Source organism: Barbatula barbatula (assembly GCF_947034865.1).
Source record: "Barbatula barbatula genome assembly, chromosome: 9".
NCBI lineage: Eukaryota > Metazoa > Chordata > Actinopteri > Cypriniformes > Nemacheilidae > Barbatula > Barbatula barbatula.
The window spans coordinates 19,938,475-19,957,356 of record NC_136772.1 but is presented as its reverse complement, the minus strand read 5'-3'; the positions used below and the strand labels follow the sequence as shown (position 1 = coordinate 19,957,356).

At 38.7% G+C, this 18,882-nt stretch overlaps 1 protein-coding gene across 2 annotated transcripts; it reads left to right on the top strand.

Annotated features, from left to right (window-relative positions):
• The first annotated feature begins 940 nt into the window (after positions 1–940).
• On the top strand, positions 941–18,518 carry inpp4aa (inositol polyphosphate-4-phosphatase type I Aa). 2 transcript variants are annotated; one of them, XM_079464899.1, is made up of 23 exons: positions 941–1,066; positions 5,507–5,697; positions 5,938–5,982; positions 6,439–6,557; positions 7,209–7,325; positions 7,419–7,498; positions 7,905–8,013; positions 8,377–8,467; positions 9,772–9,919; positions 10,877–11,007; positions 11,105–11,209; positions 11,300–11,408; positions 12,468–12,654; positions 12,739–12,957; positions 13,040–13,181; positions 13,833–13,865; positions 13,968–14,140; positions 14,360–14,483; positions 14,587–14,854; positions 14,995–15,092; positions 16,313–16,425; positions 16,565–16,719; positions 16,806–18,518. In XM_079464899.1, exons 2-23 carry the CDS (start codon positions 5,598–5,600, stop codon positions 16,936–16,938), a joined length of 2,799 nt encoding a protein of 932 aa, XP_079321025.1. In that variant the 5' UTR covers positions 941–1,066; positions 5,507–5,597; the 3' UTR covers positions 16,939–18,518. The 2 variants fall into 2 exon arrangements, with proteins under 2 accessions (XP_079321025.1, XP_079321024.1); XM_079464898.1 differs by having other exon boundaries at positions 944–1,066; positions 13,040–13,355; positions 16,806–18,510.
• Positions 18,519–18,882: the final 364 nt, after the last annotated feature.

Here is an 18,882-nt window from a genome sequence, read left to right as displayed (position 1 = left end):
TTGCTGTATTTTATATAGGCTAACAAAAGTTATGACAAGATAAAAATACTCATCAAAAGCACAAAATAAATCCTTGTATATTTCGAAACACAGCCATCTAATTTCTTTTGAATGACAAAAGTACAGTATATTAAGAATTTGCTATAGCTCACTGAACGTCATTAGATCCACTATCTGAACTGAGCGTTTGGCTCTACTCTGTACCTGGCAGCAGGTGTGTGGTTAGAGGGGCGTGAACCGATGTTGCATTTGTTTGTGTAAGTCACTCCTTAAGTTTCCGGAAGTTTCACTTCCTCCAGAGTGTTTTTAGGAATTACTATATTCCTTTGAATCATAATAAACATTTCCAAGTAAAGCCCCTGTGCTAAATTCTCCAGGAATTTTTTTGTATCCTTCCACTACAGACATACAACTGCGAGACACATAATACACTTTTAATTAGGTAAAATAATAGAATTTAGGGTAAAATATAAATAGACAACTGTACGAAATAATATATATATATATATATAATACTGTATGTGGGTAGAAGACAAATAAACTGCACATATGTCCTATGGTGTGACAGCAAAAAAAGCCTTTGATATCATAGGCTTATATTATAGGGAAAATATAACGATTAATAATAAAAAATATTATTAACAGTTTGTTTGCTAAATGTTTGCTGTCACACCATAAGACACACACTCCGTTACTAAGAACGATAACTCCACTCTCAACCACTAGATGGGAGTGAAGGGCTCCCGAAAGCAACCTCTTTTTACTGCACCTGCCAGACGTCCGTTTCGCATTCATTACAACGAATAACATAGTCGCACAAAGCACCCTAACTTACACCCTTCCTCCTTCCTTTACGCGCAAAGTTTTCGTGAAATAAGGCGCAGCAAGATAAGTGGGCGGGGCATTGAACGAAACTAAATTTGACGTCGTACGTGTTGACGTCAAGACAGGGCGAGTCCAGAATGCAGAGCAAGTGGAAGAATTGCGAAGATCGCCGAAACGAAAACACTGATGTGCAGGCCACATAGAGAACATGAAAAACATGGAGCATATCGACAACTGACACGTAAGTGATGTCTTAGTGATGCCCGCTCTGCTTGTTTTTTTTTAGATGATCATTACATATCTGCCATTTGATAATACGATCGCTTGGAAGAAAGCGGAAATAAATTATTTTCCGTTAATGCGAATCGTCAGATGTGATGCGATACGATATTTTATGTGTAATAATTAGTTGTTCGGGTCGTTTATTTCTGAATGTTTAATGGGTAATTATAAGGCGTAACGGTATACGCAGTGCTCGGGCAGATCTGTACTGTTATCGTCATCACGTATTGAATTCCGTCATGGAGGCGTCAACAAGATTCGATAAACTATCTGTTCTGATAACAGTTTTAAGTGCTTGTTTTCTGCATGACCTAACGATGTTCTTGAGCTTAAAACGAAGCTATTCGTAAATTCTCTCATGCCTTTATTTACTATGTGACCCGAGAAGGCATAGGAGGAATAATGAGGTTTCACTACGACGTTGACTTTAAGGTGACGTGACTGTTGTCTGACGGCATATTGTTCATGGATGCTTAAGCATATGGATTAAAGGGATTGTCCACCCAAACATGAAAATTCTTTCATGAATGACTCAACCTCAGGTTGTTGAACCTGTTTAAATTCATTTGTTCTGTTAAACAGAAAGAAAGATATTTAGAAAAATGTTAGCAACTGTGATTTACGAATTACGAGGCACCTTTGACTAGTACAGTAGAAAAATGGAAAATGGTAGTCGACAATACCGATGTCTCTACCTAATAAAAATAGAATAGCTTCATAATTACAAATAACTCCACCTTTAACACTTTATGAAATAATTAATCATTTGATTTGCTTTTCACAAACTTTTAAAACAAATTTCACAACAGATTTCAGTCAGTTCTGTCACATGCTGTATCGGTGCATTTTTACAAATACATGAGCTTAGTATCTGGCCCAATACCCCAAAAACATTTTTTTCCTAAATTGTTCAAAATACTATTTTTTTTTACAACTATGTTCCCAGAAATCCCGGTTTCTAACATTCTTACAAATATCGTTCTCCAAAAAAATTAACGTATACTGGTTTGGAACAATTTGAGGGTGAGTAATTCATGACAGAATGATAGCTATGGTTGAGCTATCCCTTCTACGTCACTAATGTTTCATGGAGAGTGTCAAAGACTAGTGCTAATGATTCAGAAAAAAAGGATGGATAAGACTCAATGTTCCTAATACAAAGATGCATTGATCAACATAAATCCATGCTGGGATGTAGATATGTGAATTTAAAGAAATGAAAGTATCAAAAAGCATCAGCTCAAATTCCGTGTTTGGTCCACTCCATAATGTACAACACACCAATCCGTTTTCCTTTTCTGTTATATAGAATAATGTCTGTTATTCTCCTATCCTTCTCTGAATTACACACTCAGAAGAACACATGATCTTCCCATCTCTGTTGTGTCTGCTGTGCAGTTCAGTGTCTGTCTGCCCTTTCATTTTTACCTGTACGTTTTCTTCAAACAAGTTTGTCATTATACACACAAAACATATATTGTGTTCAATATAGAAGAGACAGGATATTATCCTTTATAATATTAATATTATATTAAAATAACTCTGTGTTCGACTGAGAAAAGAAAGTCAGATATTCCCAGGATGGCATTAGTTAATTATAAGAGAAATTACATTTTTTGGTGAACGATTAATTCAAGGATTTCCTGAATGCAGCATACAGTACTGTATTTACTGTACATTGAAGATCCATCCTTCCATTCTCCAAACCCGCCACAGTGTGTTTTTCAGGTTCGCAGGAGGGCTAAGGCCTAACATCAGGAGATTGTATTAGGAAAAGCATTAAAGTGCATTCTCAATAGCTATTTTCCTCTCTTCAAATGCGGTAAACTCCAAGATTTATATATGTATTTGTTGAATATGAAAACGTATTGTGGCATATAAATCGCTGTTCAAGGACTTTCAGCAGCAGGCCCACATGAGCTTTGTGCATTTGGGAGGAAAATTCATACAATGGATTTAAACATAAAAAAACATAAAGATTAGCTTTTAAACCAACAGTTGAAATAAACATTTTATTTGTTGAAAGGAGTTTTATATCTGCTCTCTTATCTCCAAACACACGAGTATTCTGAAATATGAAAAAAAAAGAATGGAAATCATGTTAAATTTTAGAGGTGAGAAATTGAGCGGAAGAAGAGAGCGGTAAGCATTTGAAGGAAATGTCATGCGTTCAAAATACAGAACATAAGAAGCATGTTTGTTAGTCTATGAATGAAACACTTTCTGTTTGTTCTTGAGTTCTTTCGATTGATCAGTGTCGAGTGGGGAGAGCTTGAGTGTGCAGAGTGTGAGAAACACTGTGAAAAAGATGAGGCAGCATGAAGAAAGAGAGATAAATATAGGAGAAATGCGAGGCCACGGTATTCTTTATTTTGTTAGGCTTGTTCAAAAAGTTCAAAGATGGTTGCGGTCGGAACAACAAGACTCAGAAAGATACAAAGAGCATTGAATAAAACAAAACATATTTATTTGATTATGGATAAACTCTTAATCTGCAATATGACTGTAGAAAGAGCAGTAGTAAAGATTGTTTAACCTGAAGAGGCGACAGATCTGTAACATGCACCTAGAGAAAAGTTGCTTGTAAAACAATACAAGACATTGTTGAGGTCTTCTAAAACTCTAAAGAGAAGACACATGGTTGGTTATTGAGGTCTGTTTCTCAAGATAAATTCTTGAGAAACAGGAGTCCTGCTGTGGAGATTAGACTGGTAGCCAAGGGCAACTCTTTATGTATTATGTGTTTTTTTTCTCTTTGGACATACACTTCTCTGCTGAGGTAACGTTTAAACAGTTTGTTAACTGACAGTCCCAGAAAGCTCAGCTGAAAGGAGTCAATCACACTTCCTGATTAAGCAAAAGGTCAGGATGTGGTTGTGAAAGGTGGAGGAGTGTTTGGCAGACTGACAATCGACAATTTAAAATTAGACTTTAATGGGAGGTGGATGGTCTGTATGTGGAACCTAAAATTACATTCAAATGTATTTAGATACGTTTTTGCTCTGGTGCAGATCCGCTTTATGCAAAATACATTTAAATACATTATATATAATAATGGTGTTATTCAATTGAGATTTTCAATAGCACTTTTACCTGTAAAAGATGGGGTTACACATGCAGTTGGAGACCACAGAGCCGGCAGCAGCAAAGGCTGCCACAGTGTCGGCACTCCAGCCGGCATCAAGCCCAGTCCAGCCTCAGGCATCCAGTCCGGTGCAGCCGGAATCCTGTATGTCCACATGAATGTTGAAGTAATCGGTTTGAGAGAATGTCAGAGCAGAAAGCAATGGCAAGTGTCAAAAGCTCAGTGAATTCTGAAAAAAACACCAGGTAATGTTTAGGGGGACAATAGATATCGACAACAAGGACTGGTGAGTCACCGGTCGAGCCCGGGTAGAGACCGATGCAGTGTTATCAGTCATGCAATGCCTTCCCCGCACGGAGAACCGTGTCCTGCTCAGGTGCCAAGTTCCTGGGAGAGCGTGAGGAGCACGGAAACCTGGAGTGCCCCCTTTGGGGTGTTCACGGTAAACCTTGGTTGCCCTGACTTTCTTTGTCTCTGGAGCAGCTTAGGGCTATGTCGGTACCCCAGGTGGATTGTGCCGTCGCGGTACACTTGTGCAAACAGACGGCCGTCACTTGGGGGGGACCGACTAAGGCTCCCTTCTGAAGCTTGCAAGCTCTCGTCATCGCTGATTCATAAAGTGTTGGGAAGACAAGTTGTATTTAAAAAGAAGTCTTGAGAAGTGCGTGGATAATGTGTGTGAAATGTCAATGCAGTTAGTGCAACACCTTCTGCCACAGTTTATGACCTCCTATTCTTGATTTATGTCAAACATGTTGTTCATAATAATCTATTCCTGAACTGTGTGGTGAACTATAACAGGCAGATGGATGGCTGGTAGTAGGTTGCAGGTTGTGTTTGCCGGAGGCTGAGTCAGCAATCCACCCCTTCAGCCCCAAACTACTGCCCACTACCTGCTGCTCCATTCACCAAAGCCAAATATTTTCCAACCACTACGGAACACGTGGGATGGACATGCAGTATATTTGCATTTTCATTCATCCTGTTTGCTCTCTCTGTGACAGGCTCACATTGTGCTTGTTTTAATTTCGCAGAGGAAAATTACATTATGAATTTATGATCATTTGATCACTTACTGCCATGACTGCATGTCAAAACAAAAACAAATTTCAAGTTCAAGAAATTCAAGTTTCAAGAGTTTATTTCTTTATATTGTTTGTATAATTGTTTTGTCAATTATGTTATTGTTTATTTCATTTAATGGAAATTTTTATCCTCGTGTTTGTCTCATTCTTTGGTTGTCTCAGCTTCAGGCTGCAAAATTGTTGACGCAAATGTTGACTCATCCTTTTTATCCGATTCTGCCTCTTTTAGCTTTTAGATTCTGCATAACTTTGACGAAATAACCAGCAACATAATTTGAGCGTGTGAGAGAGACTTTAATAAGGCTGAAACAGGAGACAAGATGGCAGGTAGAGAGCGCAGTCCACGCCACAGGCCATGGTCTGTCTACCGAGCCAACACGTTTGATCTGTCATCTGAGATGATGGGATTGGCACTAACAGGTGAGAAATTATTACCTTTATTTGGAATGAAAGTCCTCTGTTATGTGACTGTGTTGTATTTCTTAGAATTGCAAGTTGTAACATTAATTTTTATTCCTTCTGTCATTCCAATGCAAAGTTGTCATCCAGTGTTTTGTGGCCAATTCAATTGAAATGACAGAATTTACGTGGAAATTCTGCTACAAATATTTCACATGTAGATAATATCAGGAAACTAAATCTGGCACCTCTCTTGTTTAGGAAACAATCAAGATCCAGATGAGCCTGTGCTTGAATTCAGTCTTGGTGAGTGATGGTCGGTACAGTCAATAACGGAGTGATAATGCGCTTTCAGCCAAAAAAAAGGGTTCCTACTAGTGCCCTTTTCCCCTACAAGCCGATGTCCTTTCCTCCAGTCATGGGACCATCACTTATCCTATTTTGGTTACTTACACGAGAAACATGCAGCCTGTTTGTGAATTAAATAAGCTGTTTATCAGCCTCTTAATTCACATGCAAGACAGCTTTATACGGTTTATTTGATTGCAAATATTTCCATTGTGTTAGAGGCACTGGGTTTTGTCATTTGGCTGTGTTTGCTCTTGATAGTAGTGGAGGAAAAGCAGTATAGCCACCTATAGACATTACAAACTTTACATTACAAATTTCACTTTTCATCCCCAAAGATGCTGCAGGGGTTTGGTTACCGAACTTCTGCCCTCCTTTCAGGATCAACCCATTGAATTCTTCTTGTTTTCCCAGCATGCAGTGAGCTCATCACTCCAGCTTTGGACCGCAAGCCCAGTGGCTTTGTAGCAGTGAGCTGCACCACACCTCCACAGGCATTTTGGACCAAACATGCACAGACTGAAATTATAGAGGTGAGAATTTATCTGTAGTGTGTATATATACACTATATGGATAGAAGTATGGGCATCTCTTTATAATAAACATGTATTTCTATTCCAGTAATTCCAATCAAAACAAATATGAATACTATAACATACAATACCACATTAAAGAATCTTGTTTCCGTCTTTGTTGCAATGGTTTTGAAAGGGCCTTTTTCTGTTCTCAAAATGAGAACCGCAGCCCTGTGTACAAGTCATTGATGGGTTTTGGGCGCTGAGTGTTTGGTTCAAAACCTACAAACCAAGTCATACCTACAGTGTTTTTTGCGGACCAGTCAAGTTCTTTCACACTAGATTGACTTTTTTAATCTTGCTTTGTGCACAGGGGGATTGCCATGTAGGAAAATATCATTATAAATATCATTATATGCCTGTAATATTACGATTTGTGATTACAAAATTGACTAATGTAGTCAAAACTGTTTATTATACACTTTTATAGTGTATAGTGTATGACGTATATACAGTCCAACTGGTTTAGTCACTTACTCATTTCTTTACATGAAATCGTAAACTCAGTTTAGTTCATTATTAAACTTAGTAGTTAAATATAGTTTTTTTACCTGTATATTGCATTTTGCATATCGAGATGCATTTAATTAAAAAATTGCTCTTTCTTAGGGCACCAGTAATCCGATCTTCTTGAGCAGCATTGCCTTCTTCCAGAATTCTTTAATTACCCAGCAAACTCAGATCAAGCTGTCTGTCTATGACGTGAAAGACCGTTCACAGGGCACAGTAAGACTGAAAACCTTATTTTTTACCATTCTGCTCCTTCATCTGCTCTTTTTAGATGCATAAACTTGAGCTCATTCTCTCGTTTTTTATTAGATGTACCTGCTCGGCTCGGCTATGTTCACAGTGAAAGAGCTGCTTCAAGACAAACACCACAGGTTGCACCTCACTCTGCGGTATGTGAAGAATGACGCTCACAACAAAGCAGAATTTAGTCATTCCATTGTATAACATTGCTTTAGATTTAGAGTTCCTGTAGCTTAAAGGGATATTCTGTCCTGTCATCTCGCAATCTTAGTTGTTCGAAACCTGCACACATTTCTTTTTTCTGTCGAACACAAAGAAAGATATTTGGAAGGATGTTTGCAACTGAGATTTCTGTTACAATGTTTGTTTTCCTAAACTCTTCAAAAAGTTGTATTTTCTGTTAAACAGAACAAAAAAGAATACAAAAATTGTTTCTATGGTAGTCAATGGAGTGGTACCCCAGAAATCTCAGCTAACATTCTTCCAAACATCTTTGTGTGCAACCATGTTATGTAATTAGACAAAATGCTTATGAATTCTGTAAAATCACTTCAGCTCAGCAGAGAGTGAGCGGATCGGTAACATCACGATTATTGCGTGGCAGATGGAGGAGAGGAGAGACCAGCGTGCTCCTCTGGCACGTTCAGACACAGTCAATGGCAGGGTAAGCAGTTTTTGAACTATTCATACAGCTGTGAGAAGTAAACCAAAAAATGCTTAAAATCGAACGATTCAGTATATGAATTGCTATCTACATGAGTAAAATATCTCAACAGCCAGTAATTCTATGCACGAAATACACATTTGCAGGCAAAAAACGATTTGAATTTTAACATATTCACAGTCTTTGACATCAACTACATAAGATCACACAAATGAGTATTTTCTCTCACATTTATTACTTGTTTATTTTGTAATCCTGTCTATACATTACTGCATAGTTAGTTTTGTTTTTTATAGTTTTACAGTCCACAAGCATATCAGAGCGACTCATGGGTTGAGTGCATTAATGTTGTCTCGCACACAGATGGTGTTACCTGTTGATGAAAGTCTCACTGAATCCATGGGAGTCAAAGCAAAATCTGCCTCCCTGTGTAAAGACAGCCTTTTAAAGGCAGGTGGGTGTCTAATCCATCACTCTGACGTTTATATGATGATTTCCCCCTTTTAGCTTCTCTATTCCATCTGTAGGCACCTGTATATTTCTAAAAATGCCCCTCATACAGTAGCATAATCAATAGGCCATAGCCTTCACTTCCTGCTGTGGAGATTCATGAATGCCACAGGCATGCCTCCTTTGAAAGACACCTATCCATGTGAAAGTAGTTCATTTTATTGTATTCAATATTCTGTGTAAATACTGTATATCACTTCTCTAACTAGATATGCACTTCCTGTTTTGAAATACCTACACTTGTGCACTGGCAAAAGAATATTTTTGAATAGTGGTTCGGCATAAATCAACTGCAGCATCGAAGCTGCTTGTTGTCAAGATAATGACATTAAGTCACGGTGCACATACAAAAACTATAGATATTAACATGACCCTGCTGTGGCGTTATTATGAATGGGGGAATGTTCAGCTCTTAATATGACCGATCTCGCAAAGGAAGTCCTGCATTACTGTAAAAAGAACCAATCATCAATCATTAAAACTAATAATGCTCCGGGCGAGGGGCTCTGTTTAGTCTTGTGAGTACATACCATCTTTCGCCTATCGATAGTAGCTAAAAAACCCGGTAAAGTGTGTTTTAGTGCTATTCGAACTTAAAGAGTAAATATTCCTTGATTTCTAAGGTCTTATTTTGGTTTATGTACTGTCCAACAACAAGTTTACGTACATACAAGGTGTTAAAACACTATTATTTTGTTATAATAGGCAGTTTTTCTTACCTTACTACTTGACTGACTCTCAATTGATTCGTTTGGCGAATCATCCGTCTTATCCCCTCCTTTCCGCCAGCCTACTCCGATCTGATTGGTCAGATGGTCTAGTCTGCTGTGATTGGTCTACCGCGAATAAGGCTCACGAGATACAGTGTTTGAGGGTGAAGAGTGACATTTTCGTGAGCAGTCCTAGCAAAACGTAGGCGGGGACTAAATCTAGTGAAGTAAATCGGCAGCGGTTCGCGAATTTTGGACTTGATCACGACGTGATTCAGAGTTGACTCCCGCTTTTCCAAACCAATAACTGTTCCATTATTCACCTTCGGTTTTACAACTTGGCAGACTGCTTACATTCACACACAGCAACATTATAAAAAATGCATGAAATGTAATATGTATTCTTTAAAAAACAACAATTACTATGGTATAGTTAATGCCAATTTAAGTGTTTGTCGAAAATGTTATCTGTTCTTTTTTAATAATGTTTTTACTGACATACTATTGCTAATATTGATTGATTGGTCGATTAATGCAGTATTTGGAGGCACTATTTCACGGATGTACCGACTTCCCACCACTGATGGAAACCACTTGCGTGTCCTGGAGCAGATGGCAGAGAGCATGCTTGCCCTGCACATACCGAGACAGTTCGTCAAGCTGCTGCTGGAGGAAGATGCTGCCAGGTACATGTCCTTAATTTATGATGGACAAATACATCAAATTCCGCAGTTTGTTGGGCCGTTACAGTACTGTTGAAAAGTCTTAGCCACGTTGGTATTTTTACCCCAAAAATGGTTTTAAGCCAGTTGTTTCTTTCTTTTGTTATAGTGTGTAAGTAGGAAATATCAGTATACACTTCTAAACATTCCTTTTGCCATTATTTGTAATAATAAATTATTACATGAAGAAAGACGAAAAATGGAGAAAGACAAAACTCAAAAGAACCGTGGCAATGTCTCCCAGACGCAAGAAGACATCTACCTGAAAGCTACTTGACTAACTATGTGCAAGTGTACCTAGAACTAAAGCTACTTTAAATGCAAAGGGTTGTCACACCAGATATTGATTTGATTTGGTTAATGGAAGTTAACTGATCAATATAATCGATTCATACATTTTCTTTTGAAGGCATCCCCTTTACAAAAGTACACAAAACTAGCTTTGTTTTTAGGTTCACGTTGCCACAGCCCTTCTGGATTTAGGCTCAGATTTCTATTTCTTCATGTAGTAATAGATGGAATTGATTATGGTAAGACCAGATCTCTTGGTGAATCACCGACTGTTGTCACTCTTCTTAAAAATGTCACTGCACCTACAATAATGGCCAAAGGAAAGTTTGGAAATGTAAACTGATATTTCCTGCTCACACTACAGCAAAATGTATATAAATAAGTGGCTTAAAATTTTTTTACAATGCAGTACTGCATATTTCTAATTACATTAGACGGGTAAATAATCTCAGATACATTGAAGCAGGGACCCAAGTCATCCCTGGAATCTAAAAACCAGAATATCGTAGAGTCTTAGCTGTGCCCAATTTTAATTTAACCTAATGTAGCATTTAGCTGGTGGTGCTTTGCATTTTTATATTTTCCTGATGTTTCATCATGATAGTGTTACACAATTCTTTCTGCACATAGAGTTTGTGAGCTAGAAGAGCTGGGCGAGTTGTCGCCATGTTGGGAGAATCTGCGCAGACAGATCATCACACAGTACCAAACCATCATCCTCACCTATCAGGAGACTCTCAGTAATCTGCATGAATACAAGGGTGAGTGTTTTGTCACATACTTTACTAGGAAGATACCCATGTATCAACGCTGTAGACATCATGAAACGTAATAAACGTCTCGCCTGTAATTCCTCAGGTCCGTCCTTCAAATCAAGCACTCTGAAAGGAGAGAAAAAGTTAGAGTTCATACCTACAAACCTCCACGTTCAGAGGATGCGAGTGCAGGTCGAGTCTGGCTACGGTGAGATCTGTTTGCAGTTTTGTATTTGTACTTTAGTAGGGACGTCCTTTGGGAGATTGTCGAAATGAATTTCATGCTATCGGTCTTCAGATCGCACATACGATGTGGTGACCACAGGAGCGCCTGCTGCTCATCATCAAGGCTTCAAGGGGAGCGGACTGAGAAAACTAATTCAGAAATTTGAGGAAGCAAAAAAGAAGTAAGATCTTTTTTAAAAGCGACTCCAGCGGTAACTCTTAACCAAATGCAACCTCATGGTGAACAATTAGATTTAGAGGATTTAATGCTGCTCTGCTTGGTTTGGCTTTTTTATCATGTAATTCTATAAGTTATAGAAACTCCACATTGCAATTGTAATTTTGCTGTTATGTTGTTTGCTTTCTGGTCAGTGCTTGTGAGGGTGAAGGGTGAGTTCTGGGTTTTTGACTGTATTTATGTGATTATGTGTCATCTCGATTGTGATTGGTCAGTATTGTGCTCTTCACTTCACGTCCATTAAATGTCAAGGGTCTTTCTAGTTTGCACCAACAATGGGTTTTATGAGTGATCACCGGTATGCATCAGATTTCAAGTAGGGTTTCTAATTTCATGACCACATATTTTACTTTTAAGGGACAGTTCACACAAAGAATGGAAATGATGTCAAAATTGACTCACCCTCGAGTTGTTCCAAATCTGTCTACATCCATTTTTTTCTTTTGAACACAGAGAAAGAAATTTGGAAGAACGCTTGTTACCAAAGAGTTCTTGTCCACCACTGACTACCATAGTGGGAAGAATTACAACTGTAGTCAAATGTGCCCCAGAACAGTTTGGTTCTTCCGAAAATCTTTCTCTGTGTTCATCAGAACCCTAAATGTTTACAGATTTGGAACAACTTGCGGGTGAGTAAATGAAGACGGAATTTTCATTTTTGGGTGAACTGTTTCTTTAACGTATCACATTATCTGCGTCATTGCATTTTGATGTCAAGCAAACCCAAGAAGTTCTTCGATGTCGTGAGCATGTGCTTTTTCACAAGTTGTGCCAAAACCTATTTGGCTCCGTTCACACTTGAGCTTAGTCATGACCGTGTGAGACTGATGTTAATACCGGGTGTAACCACCGCATCCAACACTATGTAAACTTCCACCATGTGTTTGTATATCACACCATCTCATTTGTAAAACTCCACTCGTATGCATCTCAAGATTGTGAAATTCAAGTGATAAGAAATTTGGGAGAGGAATTTGAGAATGTGTCATTTCTCTGCTTTTAGTGCCGGGGAATCAGTTTCGCACTCAATGCGATACCAGCCACAGGATGTGTTAAAAGCTAAAGAAATCATTTCCCACATCAACACCCTCAAGACTCAGATCAGCTATTACACAGAGCGCCTATCCCGCGCTGCCAAAGAACGCTCAACCAATGCACTGGAGATGACCCTCTCCATCCTCACAGACAAGGTGACATTACTTGCTGGGAAATACTGTAACACTTTCTCTCTCTGTCTCTCTCACCCTCTCCCTCTGATTTTCTCTTTCTCTCAGACTCGGCAGCTGGTGACGGTGTGTGACAGTAAGCTGCTGACCACAGCTATCCAAGCACTGAATGCCGCACGTCCAGAGTTCATCGCCTCCAGAGGTTCCCCCTCTGCCCATGACACTGAGCGTGTGGTGTTGAGAAATGACCAGGGCTCTCCACATGCCAAATGGAGCGGAAAAAGCAACAGAGCCTCCATGAATGTGAACTGGCAGGAGGAGGAATGGGTAAGGTCTTGCTTGTCGCTTTATCTAGCAATATTCTCGTGCACAGTTACATAAAGTTGATCAAATATAACTTCTGATCCAGGAAAAGGTTTGGCTCAATGTGGATAAGAGTCTGGAGTGTGTGATCCGCTGTGTGGATAGACTCCTGACGAGAGAACGCATGGCGAGCGATAGCAGTGAAGACGTTTTCTTGTGTGACCAGCAGGCTGACTGCAGCAAAAGAGGTAGCCAGGGCAATGCATTCTGGGTCAACCCTGGTGACGGGCTCTCCTTCCCTTCCTCCGACATCCCCCCTCCCTCGTCGCATCCTCTTACAGATCAGTCCTCTCCATCATTAACATCATCATCACCTTCTTTACTGCCCCCTGCATGCTCATCCAGTATTGAAAGACATTCCTGTAGGTTTTGCTCAATGTTCACTGGCTTGTTGTTAAATGTTGTTTGTAAGTTGAGCAGGTGATGTGTGTCATTTTTGTTGTAAATTGTTTCTTTTATAAGGTATTTGACGTTGTGTTCCTATGGTGCTGTCAAAACAAAATAGCATGGGTTTGGGGCCAGGTAGTCGGTCGGTTTGTTCGACCAATGGTATTTGGGGGCGTAGTCAGAGTCATTTTTTAAGTCAAACATCATTTTTGTGCCACATAGAAATGTCACTTCATCTTTTTAATACCACAATGCTTTCTGTTTTACATCCTCTTTCAGTTTTACACTAAGTGATCGTTCCTGGTTGTTTATAAAGCAATTAATTACACTGATGTCATAATAGTCACTATGCTCCAATGTTTATTTATACCACAATTTAATAGATGTGCTTATTTCAAATGTTATTATAAAATACTAGTAATATAATAAATCTCTGCCCTCCCCTTTTTCAGATGGAAGTCCCAGTGTGGAGGGCTCCTCTCCTGGTAAGAATGTGTTTATATATATTTATGGTAAACACTTTGAGTTTTCATTTTAAACCCATCATGTGTGTTCTTTGCATGACCTGTGTGTGTTTATGGCTGTAGGGGAATGGAGTGAAGCTCTATATCCGCTCCTGACCACTCTGAACGAGTGTGTTTCCATGATGAGCGATAAAGCCAAGAAGTCCATGGTGTTTGTACTGATGCAGGACAGCGCTCCCACCATTGCCATGAGTCTGACACTGCAGTACCGCAGAGATGTGGTTTTCAGTCAGACGGTTAGCTTCAAATATATTAAACCGATGCATTCAGCTAACAAATAGCATAGTACTGTCATCACATTTGACGAGTTTCAACATCCAGAGTTTTACATAAAAAACTAAAAATAAGAGAGACAAAAGTTTCAGATTGCAGCTTTAAACACTGTATAGTCCATTCACCAGCTGACCGTAAAATAGTGCCACTTCTATTGTAATATATTCTATATTTCTCTACAGCTGACTGCTTTGATCTGTGGATTTGTTATCAAATTGAGGAACTGTCTCAGTGACAGCGGCTTTCTCCGACAGCTGCACACTATTGGTTTACTGGTCCAGTTCGAGAGTCTTCTGAGCACCTATGGTAAACTTCTGTGTGAAAAATGAAAACGTACCTTATTTATACATTTGTTTGAGTGTGTGTTAAAGTAAGAATGGTTGTTCTCTGCACTGCTTTTGTTCTACAGGGGAGGAGCTTGCCATGTTGGAAGACATGAGTGTAGGTGTCATGGACCTCCGAAATGTTACCTTTAAAGTTACGCAGGCGACCTCCAGCTTCAGCCCCGACATGTTACCGGTCATCACGGGAAACCGAGATGGGTTTAATGTGCGTGTTCCCTTACCGGCGATGATGTTTGATGTGTTGCCACGGGAGATACAAAATGGGATGCTGCTGCGGGTTCAACCAGTATTATTCAATGTAGGAATTAATGAACAACAAACGCTAGCGGAAAAGTGAGTTAAATAAACTCATACCATGTTATGTTGTTTTTGTTTCTCAGTTTTTCATCAACTCAGGATCTAAGTTTTCATTATAAATATACAAAATAGCTGTACATTTTAACATGTGCTTAATAGTGTGTATTTCTGTTAAGGTTTGGAGACACGTCGCTACAGGAGCTTGTGAATATGGAGAGTTTGGCTCGGCTTACGTCATATTATGACCAGTTTAAAGAAGTCCTGCCTGAAGATTGTGAGTCCACCACACTACACTAACATACAGTGAATATGTTCCTATATAGTTCGATTACTATAAGCAAAATGAAATGATAAGAATAATGCAGTACTATTTTTTATTCTATAGACAGTTTCAGCAGCAACAACATAAACTTGGCCCAAACTTATGTTCCGATAGACCTCCGCAAAAAATCAATATCTGCGGAGTAGTTTTAATAGAATTTAATAGAAATTGATATACAAAAAAATATGAGTATGAATTAAATATAAATTGTTATATTATGACCAAACACAGACCAGAAGTTAATTTCCGGCCAGGCGGGTGCGTCCATTGAAACGGTCTTTAGCAGAACACAAAACAGAAAAAAACAAATAATCATACAAATATTAATAGGATTATATTATTAATAATATTAACCATCAAATGTGTAGCCTGATTAGAGCATGGAAAAGTCATTTATACTGTATTAAAGGAATAGTTTACCAAAAAATGAACATTCTTGCATCATTTACTCACCCTCATTCCAAACCTGTATGACTTTCTTCTTTGGTAAACAAAAGACAATATTTCAATAAATGTCTTTTGAAAAAATGGTTTTGTGTCCATACATTGCAAGTCAATGGGGGACAGTGTTCTTTGTTTACCAACGTTCTTCAAAATATCGTTTGTAAGAAGAAAGAAAGTCACACAGGTTCGGAATGACAGAAGGGTGAATAAATGGGTGCGTTTATATTTGGCATTAACATGTGCGACCGTATATGGTTTTTGTCCACATACACATTGAAAAGTGTAAACGTGCTTCTGACCGGAATGTTATCCAATCAGCGTGTGCTATCATTAATCTCCCGCCTGTACGAAGCCTGTCAGACAGCAGATGACAAATACAGCGGAAAGTTTACTCTTGCTCACACACTCTTTTCCCACAAAATGATCGATGATACTTTATTACAGTGTATCATTATTTGCAACCTACAGAGAATGTATGTCAAATCACACGAGATGTTTCACTTGACCATCTCACCTTTATCATCACATAAGCTTTTACTCGCACACACAGCGCCAGTTGTGTTTTTAAACACATCATTTGATTTTTTTCATGTAACAGACACAAATAGCAACACTATACCAGCTTGTTTCCAATATAGGCTACTTGTGTGTGTGTATTTACTGTATAGCCTATGGCGTAATATACTCTCCGTTTTTTTGTGTAGTAAAAGAAATATCTCTTGTCATAGGCCTGCCCCGCTCTCGCAGTCAGAACTGTGTGCCTGAGCTACTGAAATTCCTTAGTCAGAACGTCAACGCCAGGAAGAGCAAGAACGTGGACATCCTGTCGCAGGCAGCAGAGGTACAGCGATCCACCGTTACTGTTATTCACAGTGCCCTACCAGCCCTATTTTCATGTGTGAAACTTTTCATCAAAACAAATACAGAAAACGGAATGCCATGGCTTTATTTTTATGTGCTGTATTCGGTGTCTGCTTCAGGTTTGTCGGCGTCTGAATGGTGTGCGGTTGACCAGCTGTAAGAGTGCAAAGGATCGTACGGCCATGTCAGTGACCCTGGAGCAATGTCAGATCCTCCTGCACGAGCACTGTATGGCCCCGCAGGTCTTCAGCCAGGCACTGGACTGCATGCGCAGGTGAGACAGCTCGCACAAAAAAAAGGTTCTTAACTCACCCTTAATATACATTGCTTCTATGTCTCTTTGATCATCTCTTTCAACAGCGAGGGCTGCAGGAGAGAAAACACCATGAAAAACGTAGGCAGCCGCAAATATGCCTTCAACTCTCTCCAGCTGAAGACTTTCCCCAAACAGTACAGACCACCAGAGGGCACCTTCGGGAAAGTAGAGACTTGATTTGATGTGCAGTCAGCTGTTCTAGTCCACATGACCAGAACTGCATGTTTCTCTCTATCTGTTTTGCTTTATTACTACATATCTGAAACATTTAATTAGGCACAGTCATGCTCTATTTATCATGCAGATAACAATGTATATTTCCAACACATCTTAATATTTTCTTAGTCCCATACCTCGTACTGTAAAAGGGTTCTGATGCAGAAAAGGTGGAGGGACACTTTACTGTACAGTTTACAGATAGTTTTGTTGTTGCTGGACTGTCATAGCAGTTCCCAAAGCATTCCATTGAAATTTCGTTAATGTGTACATATCTTCTCATGCTTGGTCGTACGTATGACGAAGGTCAGAAAAATCAGCACTCGAGCAAAGCTGTTTTATCATTGTGTAGATCAATTACAAAGTTCAATAGATTATAGGTAATGTGTGCTGTGGTAGATTAGAGGACTTGTTCCCTTGGTCAGTTTTCACATTTGTAAGAAGAACAAGAGAATCCATACATGCACAAAATATGAACAAAAGACCATTGTTTATATTCATTCACAGAATACTACCTGCCTTAAGAGAGTTCACTATTGCATACGCCCCCAATGTCAGATATTTCTATGACGGTTTGTGCCATGGCGGAGTTTGTTTATTTATTAACTGTTAGACGGGTTATAGTTTTATAGAAAACTCTATAGAGTTATAGAGCTTTCTCATACTGTTGCCAAGCACAGCTTGTCTTTGTACAGTGAGCATACAGTGTGAATATACGTTCTTTAATTTTTTATGTGTGAGAAGTCACTATACGGCGATATGTTTCTGTATGTTTTCTTAGTACAGTGTTTCTTTGTGGGAGTTGACATGTAAATAGGTTATTATTGTCAGTACAGATTTATAAAGGAACACTGGTGAAAGGGGTCTTAAAATGTGAAGAATAATTCCTGCACTGTTTTGTTTTCCTGAAGCAGAGGGATACACTCAGACTATTTATTTTATTTTAAGAGTTATTTTACCAAAACCATGATGTTTATGTTGCATTATAGAACAAAATAAAAGAACTAAAATTCTGTGAACGCTTACTCTATATATAATGGCATAATGTCTACAACAAACGTGCAGATTGTATTTTCCTTTTTTCTGCACAAATGTTCCGTAGTTCCTGGTTTGGACTTGCAACATAAGCTTACAACTGCAAATTATAAGATTAGAGCATGTATTTTAGCCTCTGCTTGCATAATGCAGGACACATTTTAAAATAACACATGTAATAGTTTGAATTTCTCATCTGCATGAAAACTAGCCTTTAAATTATTGTTTTTAAAATGTCATCATTCTAAGTTTCATATGTACAGATGTGAAAAGGCTTCACATTTAATTATTGTTTGTAATCGCTCGTTTACGTTTTCATGTAAGATCTTACTTTTATTGTGCATGCTAAAGCACAGTGTTGTAAAAGCATGCTGTCGTGTTGATCTCACAGTGTCAAGTTTGTTTAGGTTTGTTTCAAATGCTGTAAAAATTGCCCCTTTTCCTCCTTACATACAGATTGTAAATAATAAAAAAATGTGATAGATTAAACGGGATGCCAGCTTTTTTATGTTCCTGTTTTTTGTGGTAATAAGTGTCCTTCAGAAGAGACCTAATTCAATAGAGCCATTTTGAGACCCATGCTTAGCAACTTATCGTTTGCAGGTTAAAAAACATGTGGGTTTTTTATTACAATAATTATGTATATAATACACACACATGACTAAATATTTAAGAAATAATTTATATTATATATAAATGTAAACATTTCATGTATTTTTTTCTTAAAATTAAACATGCATGTGTGTGTTTATATATACATAATTATTATACACAGTACACCCCAGCCCCGGATTGGCTAATCGGGAGCACTGGGAGAATTCCCGGTGGGCCGGTCAGTTTTTTTGGCCGCGAGGGCCGGTATTGTCATGG

Bases quoted from the DNA above. Each gene is read 5' to 3' on its own strand.
- inpp4aa (XM_079464898.1), top strand. From the start codon at position 5,598: ATGGCAGGTAGAGAGCGCAGTCCACGCCACAGGCCATGGTCTGTCTAC. The intron at 5,983-6,438 runs GTGAGTGATGGT...TTGTTTTCCCAG, and splicing joins TGTGCTTGAATTCAGTCTTG to CATGCAGTGAGCTCATCACT. The intron at 8,014-8,376 runs GTAAGCAGTTTT...TCTCGCACACAG, and splicing joins CAGACACAGTCAATGGCAGG to ATGGTGTTACCTGTTGATGA.